Here is a 13,483-nt window from a genome sequence, read left to right as displayed (position 1 = left end):
GCTCACAGCTGTGGTCACCCACCAGTCTGAAATTAACAGCAGACCTTGAAGCAATCCAGAGGAGATTCACAAAGAAGATTGTCTCTTTGCAACTGCTCAGCTACTGGGAAAGGCTGAAACAGCTAAGACTCTACTCCCTGGAGAGAAGGCGGGAGAGGTATGCAGTAATATACATCTGGAAGATCCTGGAAGGAATCGTGCCAAATTTTGGCATTGAAAGCTACACCAATGCCAGAACGGGACGACACTGCATAGTGCCAACGATCCCAGCAATGCCATCGCGCTTCAGGAGCAGTTACTGCAACAGCTTGGGATTCAGGGACCCACAGCTTTTTAATATTCTCCGAAAGAGCCCGAGGAATCTGCACACAGTAGGTGTAGGAGTTTTTAAATCAAAGCTGGACCTCTTCCTATCGAGAGTCCCAGATGAACCTACCTCGCGGCAGGAGGTGCAAATGAGGGTTGCTGAATCAAACTCCATTCTTCACCAAGTGCCACATATTGTAAGAGGCTCCCTGTAATAACAGTGTAGCAACACGGTGGTGCATCAGCATGGCCGCAGCTTTAAGCTGAAACTATAAAAAAAAAATATAAAAAAAAATAAATTCCCGTATGCTTTTTATATTCAATAAATAGGTTCCTTTGGGAAGAGAGAAAATTCTCCGAGATAAAATTTTACTTGTCCATGTCTGTCTGTATATATATACATTATAAATGTTATACACACTGCACTGGTATTTCAGTGTAATACTATTTGAGGGTGAATATCAATTTAATTCTAGTATTTAGTTACATCCGCCCTTGTTATATTCAAGGTCGATAAAAGCCTTTTAACATCCAGGAACAATTATAATGTACCAGTAACATACGAAGTCCAATGAATCAATAACAAATCTCATCCAAATCCTGCATTGCGGAATTCTAATGAACTTTGTAAATAATTTACTGAGTCAACATAATCATTCAGATCGAGGGCCGGTGTATAATGCATTATTCATGTTCTGATTTAAAATTCAATCTTGTTGAATTTCTACTTTTATCTCTCAAGGGTCTACAAATACAAGATACACAAGGGAAGCTAATAGTTTTCATACAAACGATTTCACACTTTCTCACAGAAATTTCTAACTTCGTGCAAAATGTAAAATTTGATTATATCATATGTATAAATATTACGTTTGAGAGGAAAAGGAGTGAATATTAAGGTGAATCCTTAAAAGTCGAATTCGCTCTTATATTTTTACGCTTAAACGAAGAATAGTCGTGTGTGACATGTAACATCTTAAGTAGAGGACACGTCAAAATGGTGTTTGCGCTTACAGCAGCGTGGACACCCTACAAGAAGTAACAAATTTACTGTTAGGTAAATTGTTCCGTTTGATATTTAATTGTATTGGCTTCCGAAACGAAATAGCAGTTGTGATGATTGAATACTACACCACACACACACACACACATACACACACACACACACACAAACACACACACACACACACACACACACACACACATACATGCACACACGCGTGCACCCACATACACAAACACACACACTCACAAACACAATCACCTACCCACCACCCAACCAACCAACCACCCTCACACACACACACATATATAAGAATATATATATACATATGTGTGTGGGTGTTTATATATGTATATATATATATATATTAATAAGACAGAATATATGCTTATATACATATAATCATATATTCTGTCTTATATACATATATACATATAAGCATATATACAGTATTATATATATATGCTGTATATATGCATACACACAAGCACATATATACATGATTACTTATATACAATATATACAATACATGTTATATATATATATATATATATATATATATATATATATATATATATATATATATATATATATATATATATATATATATATATATATATATATGTGTGTGTGTGTGTGTATATATATATATATATGTGTGTGTGTGTGTGTGTGTATATATATATATATATATATGTATGTATGTATATATACACACACACATATATACATGTATACATACATACATATATATATATATATATACACGCACATATATACACGCATGCATATATTTCGGAATGTCACGGAGTATTAGACATGTATCAAATGCACAGCATACAGACAGAAACAAACGCATAGTTTAAAGATATTCTTATGCAAACACAAGCACCAACGTCTACATACCCCCATACAGAGACGCACGTACAATTAAACAAGCGCATAAACATTCTTTCCCAATCCATCACTAAATACACAAATCGAAATTACTGCATGTAGATGTGTGAAAGCCGTCTATGTCAACACCAAATACGATAGTTCTTCAGATTTGCACCACAATTCCCTCAGCTTTCTGCTTCAATAGCAGAAAATATCCACAATTGCCTCTTATCTAATGACCCGACTATTATGTAGCTTCTTACCTTTCAAATATCAATACGATTCACTAGTTTACATGCGCACATCATTTGTCTGTCTCTATCAGTCAGTTAGCCTATCTATGTATGTATCTATCTGTGTGTGTGTGTATGTCTATCTATCTATCTATCTATCTATCTATCTATCTATCTATCTATCTATCTATCTATCTATCTATCCGTCTGTCTGTCTGTTTATCTTTGTCTATCTATCTATCTATCTGTCTGTCTGTCGGTCTGTCGGTCTGTCTGTATGTCTGTCTGCATGCATGTATGTATGTATGTATATCTGTCTGTCTGCCTGTCTGCCTGTATGCCTGTCTGTCTATCTATCTATCTATCTGTCTGTCTGCCTGTCTATGTGTCTGTATGTCTGTCTGTCTGTCTGTCCGTTTGTCTGTCTACCTATATATCTGTCTGTCTCTCAGTCAGTCTGTCCGTCAGTGTATCTATCTATCTATCTGTCTGTCTGTCTGTCTGTCTGTCTGTCTGTCTGTCTGTCTGTCTATCTATCTATCTATCTATCTATCAATCGATTTTCCCTCACACCTTTCCCATCTAAGTATACGCATATGCATACACACAGACACATATACACACACACTTGTTTATAAATCGAATATGTAAGTAAGCATATATATAATTAAACATATATTAGCCTGCCCACGTCTGTCTGCGTGTGTAAGCACACACACAGACATACGCATACACCCACACATGTAGAAGTATATACATATACATATAGAAGCACGTACAAAGAGAGGTAAGGATAGAGAATAAAAGAGGTAGATTTTGAGGTGAAAGAGAGAGAAAGAGAGATGGAGGGAAGGAAAGAGAAAGAAACTGAGAGAGAGAGAAAGTGTGAGAGAGATGAATGTACACATATGCAATTTTCTGCGAATAAATATTGGCTGTATATGTAAATGCATTGGAGGAATATAATAAATATCGGTGCAGTAGAGTGCGAAGTAGTTTTCCCTTTCATTAAACATGACTATCTGAAGATCATATGATTTATACCTCATCACAGCTAAATATTGTGCATTTTGATACAGTCTACTGCACAATGCCACATTCTGCGTTTAATGTGTGCCAGAGGTCAGAAGTTGGAACCAATTGAGAATTCTGAACAGATATAATATCTTTATTTAATATCATTCGCTTTGAATTTCTTAAAACTTTTCTCTGCTAATTCCCATTAGATTGGTTAACGATTTCAACTAAACTCTTCAATTTCCTTACGAGTACACAAATAAATCTTTTCGATATTATAAACCGTTTATATATTAGATATTTTTATACTTTATAACGACTATCTTTTCATAGTACCAATATATTGAGTTCCTACTTGTAAATTTTATGAAAGTTACGAGAGAGTTGGAACTACAAGCTCTTTAATGGGTCACCGTAGGGTTCTAGTTATGATGGATCAGCGGTTGTAACCTGGTTTCATGGTTCAAAGTTTACATCCACGTTAAGGACTACATCACAGTAGAGAAGGGCTGATCAGGGTCTGAATAGCAATCCATATGGTTTCTGCCATTTATCGCAGAACAGTAAATTTTTAAATAATTTACTTTATAGCTAATTACTATTCATAATTCAATGGATTCTTCTAGAAATCAGCAAAGAAGAATTGCTGTATTACTGGATGTTATTTAACGGTAGTTAGACAGCCTCTAGTAACAAATATTGCTGTAATGGCGTGCGATACGAGGGGAGATAATTCTATTCGATTATCAAATGAAACACTGCCAAAAACAATTTTCACTGACGGAAATAGTAAAACCGATTTTTTGTAACCAGTAACGCGAAACCTCGTTAAGAAATGGATGAGTAGTTCGGCTCACTTGACGGCATCTGTCTTTTCTTTGTTTGTCTCAAATGAGATCTGTATGTGTACGTGTTTGTGTATGTGCGCGCTTGTGTGCGTGTATGTATGCACGGTCGCTAACTGTTTTTTTTCTCCATAATATTCATTAATCAGAAGAATATCGGTACCGTTCTTCAGCTTGAACTCCAAGTTTCAGGGGCTTGCGTTCCTAGGACCGACAAGTGTTTATTGTAAAATGTTTATTGTGGATTTTGGGAGGAGAGACACGATAAGAATGCTACACCAGGGAAAGTAGGTTATCGTATTTAGAAGGGAGGAAGTAGCTAGAGGAAAAATAGTGCGTATCTAAGACTTACTATAGAGTGTTAAGTGGTTTACATTGTGTAATTAATCCACTTAACCTTTCTAAGATTCCCACTCGGTTAACGTAAGCATAATAGAAGTATAGCCCAATAAGTTAGCACTATCCCTATGTAGATCTTGAGGTTTGTAAAAGAAGTTCAGTGACTGGCAACTGATAATACTAAGCAAAAAAGAAGAAAACTAGATCTTGTAATGCAGATTTTTCAATATTGTATATTTGTGGTCAACTTAAGAAACCCTTAGAGCACTCAGATTTGTGTCGAATTTGTACTGAATTTCATTGTTGAAGTAAAACACACCACAAAAACAAAATACAAAATGATTTGCGATATTTAGTCACGCCCCGTTTTGTGCCGTGTTCCAATGTCGCCAGGTGAGGGAGGTCAGTAAAATAAGCACCTCTCCAGTACTATGGATTGGATTAGTTGGAATGAAAATAACCCTCTCACGACTCTGGTATTTTGCCTGTGTTATCATTGACTTCTACAATGAGTAAAGCACCAAAGATATGAGAGTTGTTATTGTTCCAACTGATCTACACGAGACTGCTGTTTATTTCAACCTCATACTCCCACCCACCGGGTAATCTTTTTTGCTTCTTAGACGTTACTATTAACATAATCTTTAAGGCGGTGAGCTAGCAGGATCGTTGGCACGCCGGACAAAACGCTTAGCGAAATTTCGTCAGTCTTTACGTTCTGAGTTCAAACGCCACCAAGCTCGAACTTTAATGTTCATCCTTTCTGGGTCTATGAAACAAGTACCAATTGACATAACCAACTATCACCCTTCCCCACAAATTTCAGGCTTTGTGCGTATCGTAGAATATAATCGTTAAAATTTCCAGACCTTGGGCCTATAGTTGAAAGCATTATTGATATAATTGCTATTTGTTCCAGTCTTTATGAGCTGAGTTCAGATCCCACTATGGCTAAATTTACGTTTCATCCTTTCAGGGACGATAGGATGAAGTGCCAGTCAAACGTTAAGGTGATGGTATCGACTAGCTTGCAGCCTCCCCAAGCTATTGCCCTATTTCCTTAATTATAAGCAATTGTTAATATTATCGTTATCATTAAAGGAAAGCAGACTTATTAAGTACGGGATAATAGAATTTTCCTCAGTTGTCGATAATTGATTTAATAGGACTTAATGAAGAAAAACTTAGAAAGGAAACAACACGTCTTGGTGAAACTTCAGGAAGATATGGAATGGTAATAAATGTAAAAAAAATATGCAAAGTAATGCTAATGAGTAAAAGGAAAAAAGGTGATCATTAATTCAATTAGAATAGCAGGGCAGACACAAAAGCTTGTTGAGGAATTTAAATATTTGATAAGAACAACAAAAGATGCGAGATCAAAGTAAGAGGAAAAGCATCGCATTGAAGCAGCTATGGTAGTTTTAGCAAAATTAGACCTTGTTGGAAGTTATAAAAAAAAGACAAAAAAAAAATAAATAAACAAACAAAAAAGAAAAAATGCAGTAATCATAGCAATCGTTCGATTGCCCTTCATGGGTGATAACTATGGATGTTTGATGTTAAATGGAAGGGAAATTCTTCCATGCGGAATGAAATCTTATAGAAAGTTATTTCGCCTTTCATATACAGAAAAGAAATTGTTGGTACGAACAACAAATCTCTTCTGTTTCGTAAAAGAAGAAAAATTCAGATGTTTGGCTATGTAACCACGACGCTGTACACTCCACAACTGCTGAATATAGCCATGTTTGGACAAAATCCTGTTAAAAGACCACGTAAGAGTTAATGGAGTGCAATATCAAGGAATGGACAAGGAAGAAAATAGAAAAGTGGGAAAGATGAAATGGAGTTGTGTCCCTTGATGTACAGTCCCGTCTCCCAAGATAATACATTTTCATTGAACTATTAAAGCTATTAACTGTACGGAGTGTAAAGAAAGTCTTAGGCAATCGATGAAATATATTTGCACTGCTTTGTCGTACTATTTTCTGTAGGTTGAATATGTGCATAAATATTGTGTTTTGCCAATGCAGTTGGTCTGCAGCTTTATGTTTACCATTTTAAATTCTCTATATTCCGAATATCGCTCTTCAAAAAAAAAAAATTATTTCAAAATATGCCTGTTATATTCTCTCCTCTTCTAAATCCTTTTCTGTTCATATACTTTTAATTTTAGGTCATCTTTCAAACCTAATATTAAACTCCCTTCTGTTATACAGGTGGTATATTCGACACCGATACACTGACCACAGCTATTCGCTATGCCATGCGAACCAACGTGAAAGCCAATCATATGATAATTCAAGAAACTGTTGATATAATCGATACTTCTGATGCCTATAACCTTAGCAGTGCCAGTAAGTATTGTTTCTTTTCTTTTTTTTTTTTTGTAATTGTAATTTCAACTCACTTCTGGACAGGAAGAGATAAAGAGAGCGACAAAGCTGAAGAATGCATGAATAGTCTCTAAGAGAAGGCAGAGGAGAGGAGGAGAAGAAAATTGAGATGGAGTCAATATACACATATGTGCTTATGTGTGTGTGTATGTTTACGTGTGTGTGTTTGTGTTTCAGTGCTGGTCGAGTATACCCTAGCGTAGGAGTGCCCCGTGTCCCCCCTCTCTCCCTCTCTCTCTCTCTCTCTTAATCTCTTCACACACAAGCACGCACACAGTGGTCACTCGAATGAGTGTATGACATTGTAGTTAGTGGCCTGCTTCCATTAGAAGCTTCGGTGTCTAATAGTCACGAAAAGACCTAGACGCCTTCGCAGCCCTATGCAAACTTGTCTCCCGGGAACATCAATGTTTTGACAGCAGCAAGGATGGAAAGCTACTCTAGTGGTCGATTGTTCCTCAATTTCAACTGAAATAAAGCAGAGTAAAATGAAATGAAGTACCGTGTTCAACAGCAGAACGGTCCGAGAATTGAACCCAAGGACTTATGGTCGTGATACACAAGTATCCCCATCCCTCTTAGCAACAGCAGCAGCTTCGTGATTTGCAGCTGGTGTTGCTTTCTTCTTCTCAAGCTTCTGCGCAAAACTTAAACAGCTTTTACGGCCACTAATATAAAAACTGGACTTTCTGTCCAAGACGCTCCGATTTCAAGTTTTACTTAACTCTGAAATTGTTTTGGAATGTTACAGAGACATACAGATTTGCGTCACCATGTGATGTTCGTCGGAACTAATATAGCCAAATGTACCATCAGCACTAACTACCTTCCCGGAATGTATCATGAGATTGATCAGTAACCGATGCTCATGATACTGACCTTTCTGTTTCGTCTCTGCAAACTTTGTGGAAATAGTGTAGAGACTGGTGTGATTCGTAATGCTTGTGCTTTCACCTGTTTTCTGTTTTGAAGATGATGTATATAGCACCATTCGACTTATCGCTCTTTTTAACAGAGATTTTGCTCAACCAATCTGCAATAGCTGTCTGCAGTTGTTTCCTGGAAGGAACAGAGAGAAACTCTTAGGCTAGGCAAAACAGTTATTTTACTCTATTCTCAAGCCCTTAGTGTTAGATTCTGCAACGCTGTTGCCCTTGTGTTGTGGGGATAAACGCGTGAGTAAGTTCTCCCAATCAATTTATCCTTTCCCGGAGTGGTTTATGTGAAGAGAATACTTTTTTTGTGTAAACTGGGGAACGATAAGATTATTTTTGTATACATCACATATTTCTTGGATCAAGTAAGTATATGGTATTGTTATTGTCAAACGTCTTTTAATGCTACGTGTATTTTACTGAAATGTTATTATTTGTTTTCGTTTTCTATAATTTCCATGTTTGTGTGGTCATTAAACTCCGTTCTAGATTGTGTTTGTTTCTGCTTAGAAACTTCTTTTCTGTGTTTGATTTTATTCTTTCAAAAGCGCGGGTCATCTATCAACACGCTAAATTTGAAGAGGAATATCAAAATATGTAAAGAGAAAAATATGTAATTATTTAAAAACTAACGACTGTTCTCAAACTCTATTATGGTGTAATGTGAATGTAAATACACCACAGTTATTTTTCGTGAAACGGACATCTGCTAAAATCTAAAGCTTCGAAGAACAATTTGAAAACATACATGAATAACTCATTATCGATTAATAATACGGGTTTGAAATGTTGACATAACGCCAGTATTTGAAGGGGAGGTGTATATCAAGTATATCATCAGAATTGCTCACCTGGTACTTATTTTATCAGCCTCTAAAGGATGAAAAGTAAAGTGAGCCCCGGCGCAATTTGAACTCAGAACGTAACGGCAAACGACATATTGTTCAGCGTGTCGGACAGAATACACAAGAGCATTTGGTCTGTCTTTACGTTCTGAGTTCCAATACGGCCAAAGCCGACATTGCTTTTCATTATTTAGAAGACGATAAAACAAGTACTCCGCAGTTACTGAGGTCGATGTATCGAGTACATTCCGCTCCCAAATTTCAGGTCTTGTTCTCATCTTAGAAAGAAATAATAATTTCGCTTTGGTTTCTCAGTCTGAATCAACCGAAAAGTGATATGGACGCGAGTGTGAAACAGTCGAGGTGAATAATAATTATGAGATTTTATGGGATTTCTCCATAGAGATTGAACATACTATTGAATTGAAGAAACTAATTACGATCAGAGAAGACTGAAAGAAGAAACAATGTAAAATCGTTGACTTTACAATCCTGTGCGATAGTTGAATGGATATAATGAGAAAATTAAGAAATATTAGGATGTAACTAGAGAGATGACGAGATTAAAGTCCAGAAAGGTGGATGCTGTTCCTCTGGCAATTGGTACGTTTAGCACAACGCGACAGTTGGTCCCTAAGTGACTGAACTATATTGGAATTGAGAAAAGCTTTGTTGATCTGCGAAAATTTGCTAGTCCATGTTTACAGACTTGTTTATGACTTAACTTCAAGATAGAACTGTTTCTGACTAAATGAGCATGCAATAGTTTGAGTGCGATAATAATGAGGATGACGACGATGAGGACGAGGAGGAGGAGAAGGGGGTTCAGTGGAGGAAGAGGAAGAGAAAAGGATGATAATGATGATGATGATGATGATGATGCTGATGATAGCAAGGACAGAAACAAAGAAGAGAAAAATAAGAAGTAGGAGGTGAAAGGAGACAGTGAAATTAATAATAATAATAATAATAATAATAATAATAATAAGAAGAAGAAGAAGAAGAAGAAGAAGAGGAAGTAGAAGAAGATGATGGTGATGATGATGATGATGATGATGATAGCGATGAAGAAGAAAAAAAAGAGGAGGATGAGAAAGAAGAGAAAATAAGAAGGTGAAATGAAGGCGGAGAAGAAGAAAGAGAAGAAGAGGAAGGAGGAGAAGAAGAAGAAGAAGAAGAAGAAGAAGAAGAAGAAGAAGAAGAAGAAAAAGAAGAAGAAAAAGAAGAGCGACTAATGAAAAAAGTAAAAGCTTATAAAATTATCAATCTGTCTCAATAGAAGGAAAATAACTAATCTAAATAATTTTTATTTAAAAAAATAATTCAAAGGAAAACAGAAAAATAAAACACATGAAATATAAATATTGTTACATGTATGTATTTGTGTTAGATTTCAATATATTTAAATATATAAGCAGCCCAGAGTGGTATAAACATTCTTTGATCATAACAGACCTATGGAGTTTATTTGTAGTATCGTTGTGTTGATACGTTCATAAGATGTTGAAAATATAAAAATAAATTTGTACCAGAATAATCGTGATGCAGTTATACGACATATTTATGTAGAATATCTTAGCACTTTGTATCTATAAGAATGTCTCTCTCTCTCTCTCTCTCTCTCTCTCTCTCTCTCTCTCTCTCTCTCTCTATATATATATATATATATATATATATATATATATGCTAAAACAACGCGCCATTGCATAGTGCCAATGGTTCCAAATTTGCCATAAAATTTGGACAAGATATTGCAACAACCTGGAATTTAAAGGATCACAGTTCTTTAGCACCCTCCCTCAAGACGAAACTTGATCTCTTAACCTCAAGAGTCCCAGATGAACCAACTTCACAACAAAAAGTGCAAATGAAGGCAGCGGCCTTAAACTCCCTGATGCACCAAATGTCAAGTTCCAAAATGAAGGAAACGTTATGTAGCAATGGTAAATGGCAGTGCCCCAGCATGGCGAGGACTCATGAGCTGAAATCGGTTCAATTCAAGTCAAATATATATATGTAGATATAAAATTTAATAAATGGAGTAATACGCATATGTTAAATGAATTCGTTTATTTCCGACATATGTTTCGAAGATTACAAATGGTTTTTTCTTCCAAAGGAATAAGTGATGTTGATAAAGATGTAATCTTCTCTTCAGGGATATATATATATATATATATATATATATATATATAAACAATTGCAGCGTTTTCACCACACGCTTCATCTCTCCGTAGACAGCAAAAGCAAAATAATACAAAATAAAGTAAAAATAATAAAGAATCAATCCGAACAGTTTCTGGTTTTGATAATCCCTAATTAGAGGACAAATAACCATCTTTGCTTCGTGGGGAAAAATAATCTTGTGTATCAGCTTTGTTAACTTTTTCTCAATTTGATGAAAATATTGTGTAAAGTTATATTTTATAACAGTGGTGTTACAGCATGGCCACATCTTACATGCTGAAACACGATAATGTTGGTAAAAGCGGTTCCATTTCGAATGATGTAACGTTTCTGTTTATTGTATTACAAATTAATCAAGTGAAATGTGTCTAAATTTATCTGTTTTCATATTCTGACTATTAAGTATTGGTTTCACATTTTGTTACGAAGTCAACAAGCTCAGAAGAGGAGGCTAGTTGATTACATCGACCCCTGAACTCAACTGGTATTTATTTTATCGACCGCGAAAGAATGGAAGGGGGAAGTCGACCTCGGCAGAATTTGGGCATGTACAAATTAGTAAATAAATATATGAATGTTATCATACACAATACAGGAATACACACAAACAAAATCATTCAAGCATTTTTTTCTTTTACAAGAATTTCGTTAAAAAAAGAAAATACCATCGAACGATGACATGCATAGTTGAGTGAAGTAATTTCTGCATCTGAAGAATAGAAAATAAACTTTAGGATTTATATCGGTTACCATCGGGACTGTACGATATTTACAAGCATGCTTGGTTATAATGTGATTTTTAACCATGGAGAAAAAAAGAGTAGCTACATAATTCCATATGCTACGTATAATCAATCCATTTGGGGGCAAAACATTCTTAAATTCTGGAAGACATTCTGAAGAACAAATGGGTGAACGGTTGCGCAGTGGATGACGAAAACATGTGATGTTTTGTTAGTGACAGCAGCACCGAGTATATAGCAGATAACTATAAACCCTAGCATTGCCATAGAGAAGTGAAAATGTGTGTATGCATGTATTTGTATATACCCATCATGATACATATGTGCATTATATATACTTTGGCGTAATATTGTAGAAAGAGGAAACCTCTTTATTTTAAAATATCTCTGCTACTATAATTCAAAATTGTCCATCACATGGCTATCTATCTATCTATCTATCTATCTATCTATCTATCTATCTATCTATCTATCTATCTATCTAACTACCTGTCTGTATTTTTCTCTCTCTCTCTGTATTCCTGCCTGTCTGTCTGTCTATCTATCACCACCAACATCAGCAACGACAATAACAAAAACACTATAAACAACGCACCATCTCAGGGCCAGGCAACTTTAATTGCAGGATTAAATAGTTATATGAGACCGACCATCATTATCGTTACAATAACACAACAAACCAATATAATATACGCAAAAAACAAACAAACAGACAAAAGAAACCGATGAGATTAAGTCATATATAAATAAGCATGCCTGGACATAGTTTCCAAACGTTACTATTTAATCCATAAATTAAACCTCAGGAACGAAATCAAGCGATTACTGTCTTATCAGCATCTCCACTACATTCCTCTTCTCCTCAAGAAATACTGAAATAAGGTGTTGAGAGTTTGGCCAGAAGGGAACGGAAAATGCTCGCCTTCAAACATTTCAGGTGAATCCACCACATCACTCTCTACATTCAGTGGAATTTGATGGATATTACTATTCAATTTATAAATTCACTTAGATATCCCTGTTGTCTCTTCTTGTTGGCAACTTCAACAGATCTGTATGATTGATGAAGGATTCCACCGCAGCTATAAAGTGATAAATCAGTTTTATATGTTGATAAATCTATTAACTGGACAATGCTAGAAATACAGATTCCTTAATCATACATATATCTATACGTGCGGGTGTAGAAATCGTTTTACTGAAACTTTATTAAAGGATTAAATGAAGTTTAACTTACACGGTAATATATTTGGTGTATAATTGCTTTACTTTGAGTTTGCATAGTTTCTACGTTCCTCATCAAGCTATCCGTATATTGGATTTGGATAAACACTGAAGTTATTAAATTTTAGTTTATTTGAGAACTGTGAGTTTCTTGTGTTACAGAAGGCCTACAGTTCTGGGTGTTTCATAAAGCAGTTTAATCGGGATGAGAAAGTGCGAAGTTGCTTCGACTAGAATTCACTATACCTCGGTTGTGCATGTCTTTGTGACATTTCTCTAGAAGCAATACCAATATCTGCAGAGATAATATACTCTCTCTTTTACTCTTTTACTTGTTTCAGTCATTTGACTGCGGCCATGCTGAAGCACTGCTTTTAGTCGAGCAAATCGACCCCAGGACTTATTCTTTGTAAGCCTAGTACTTATTCTATCGGCTTCCTTTTGCCGAACCGCTAAGTTACGGGGACGTAAACACACCAACATCAGTTGTCAAGCGATGTTGTGGGGACAAACACACTCACACACACA

At 35.7% G+C, this 13,483-nt stretch overlaps 1 protein-coding gene across 4 annotated transcripts in view; it reads left to right on the top strand.

Annotated features, from left to right (window-relative positions):
* Nucleotides 1–13,483, top strand: part of LOC106876580 (glutamate receptor 2) — a 737,813-nt gene that overhangs the window by 213,586 nt on the left and 510,744 nt on the right. For all 4 annotated transcript variants that reach the window (XR_001410261.2, XM_014925186.2, XM_014925185.2 and 1 more), the window contains exon 2: nucleotides 6,845–6,982. Coding sequence is in view for 3 of the 4 variants with exons in the window: in XM_014925186.2 (XP_014780672.1) it covers nucleotides 6,845–6,982 (138 nt within the window). In the remaining variant the exon portion in view is untranslated. The remainder of the gene's footprint in view (nucleotides 1–6,844; nucleotides 6,983–13,483) is intronic.

Source organism: Octopus bimaculoides, chromosome 1, assembly GCF_001194135.2.
Source record: "Octopus bimaculoides isolate UCB-OBI-ISO-001 chromosome 1, ASM119413v2, whole genome shotgun sequence".
In the NCBI taxonomy this organism is placed as follows: Eukaryota; Metazoa; Mollusca; class Cephalopoda; order Octopoda; family Octopodidae; genus Octopus; species Octopus bimaculoides.
This window is presented reverse-complemented; position numbering and strand designations above follow the sequence as displayed.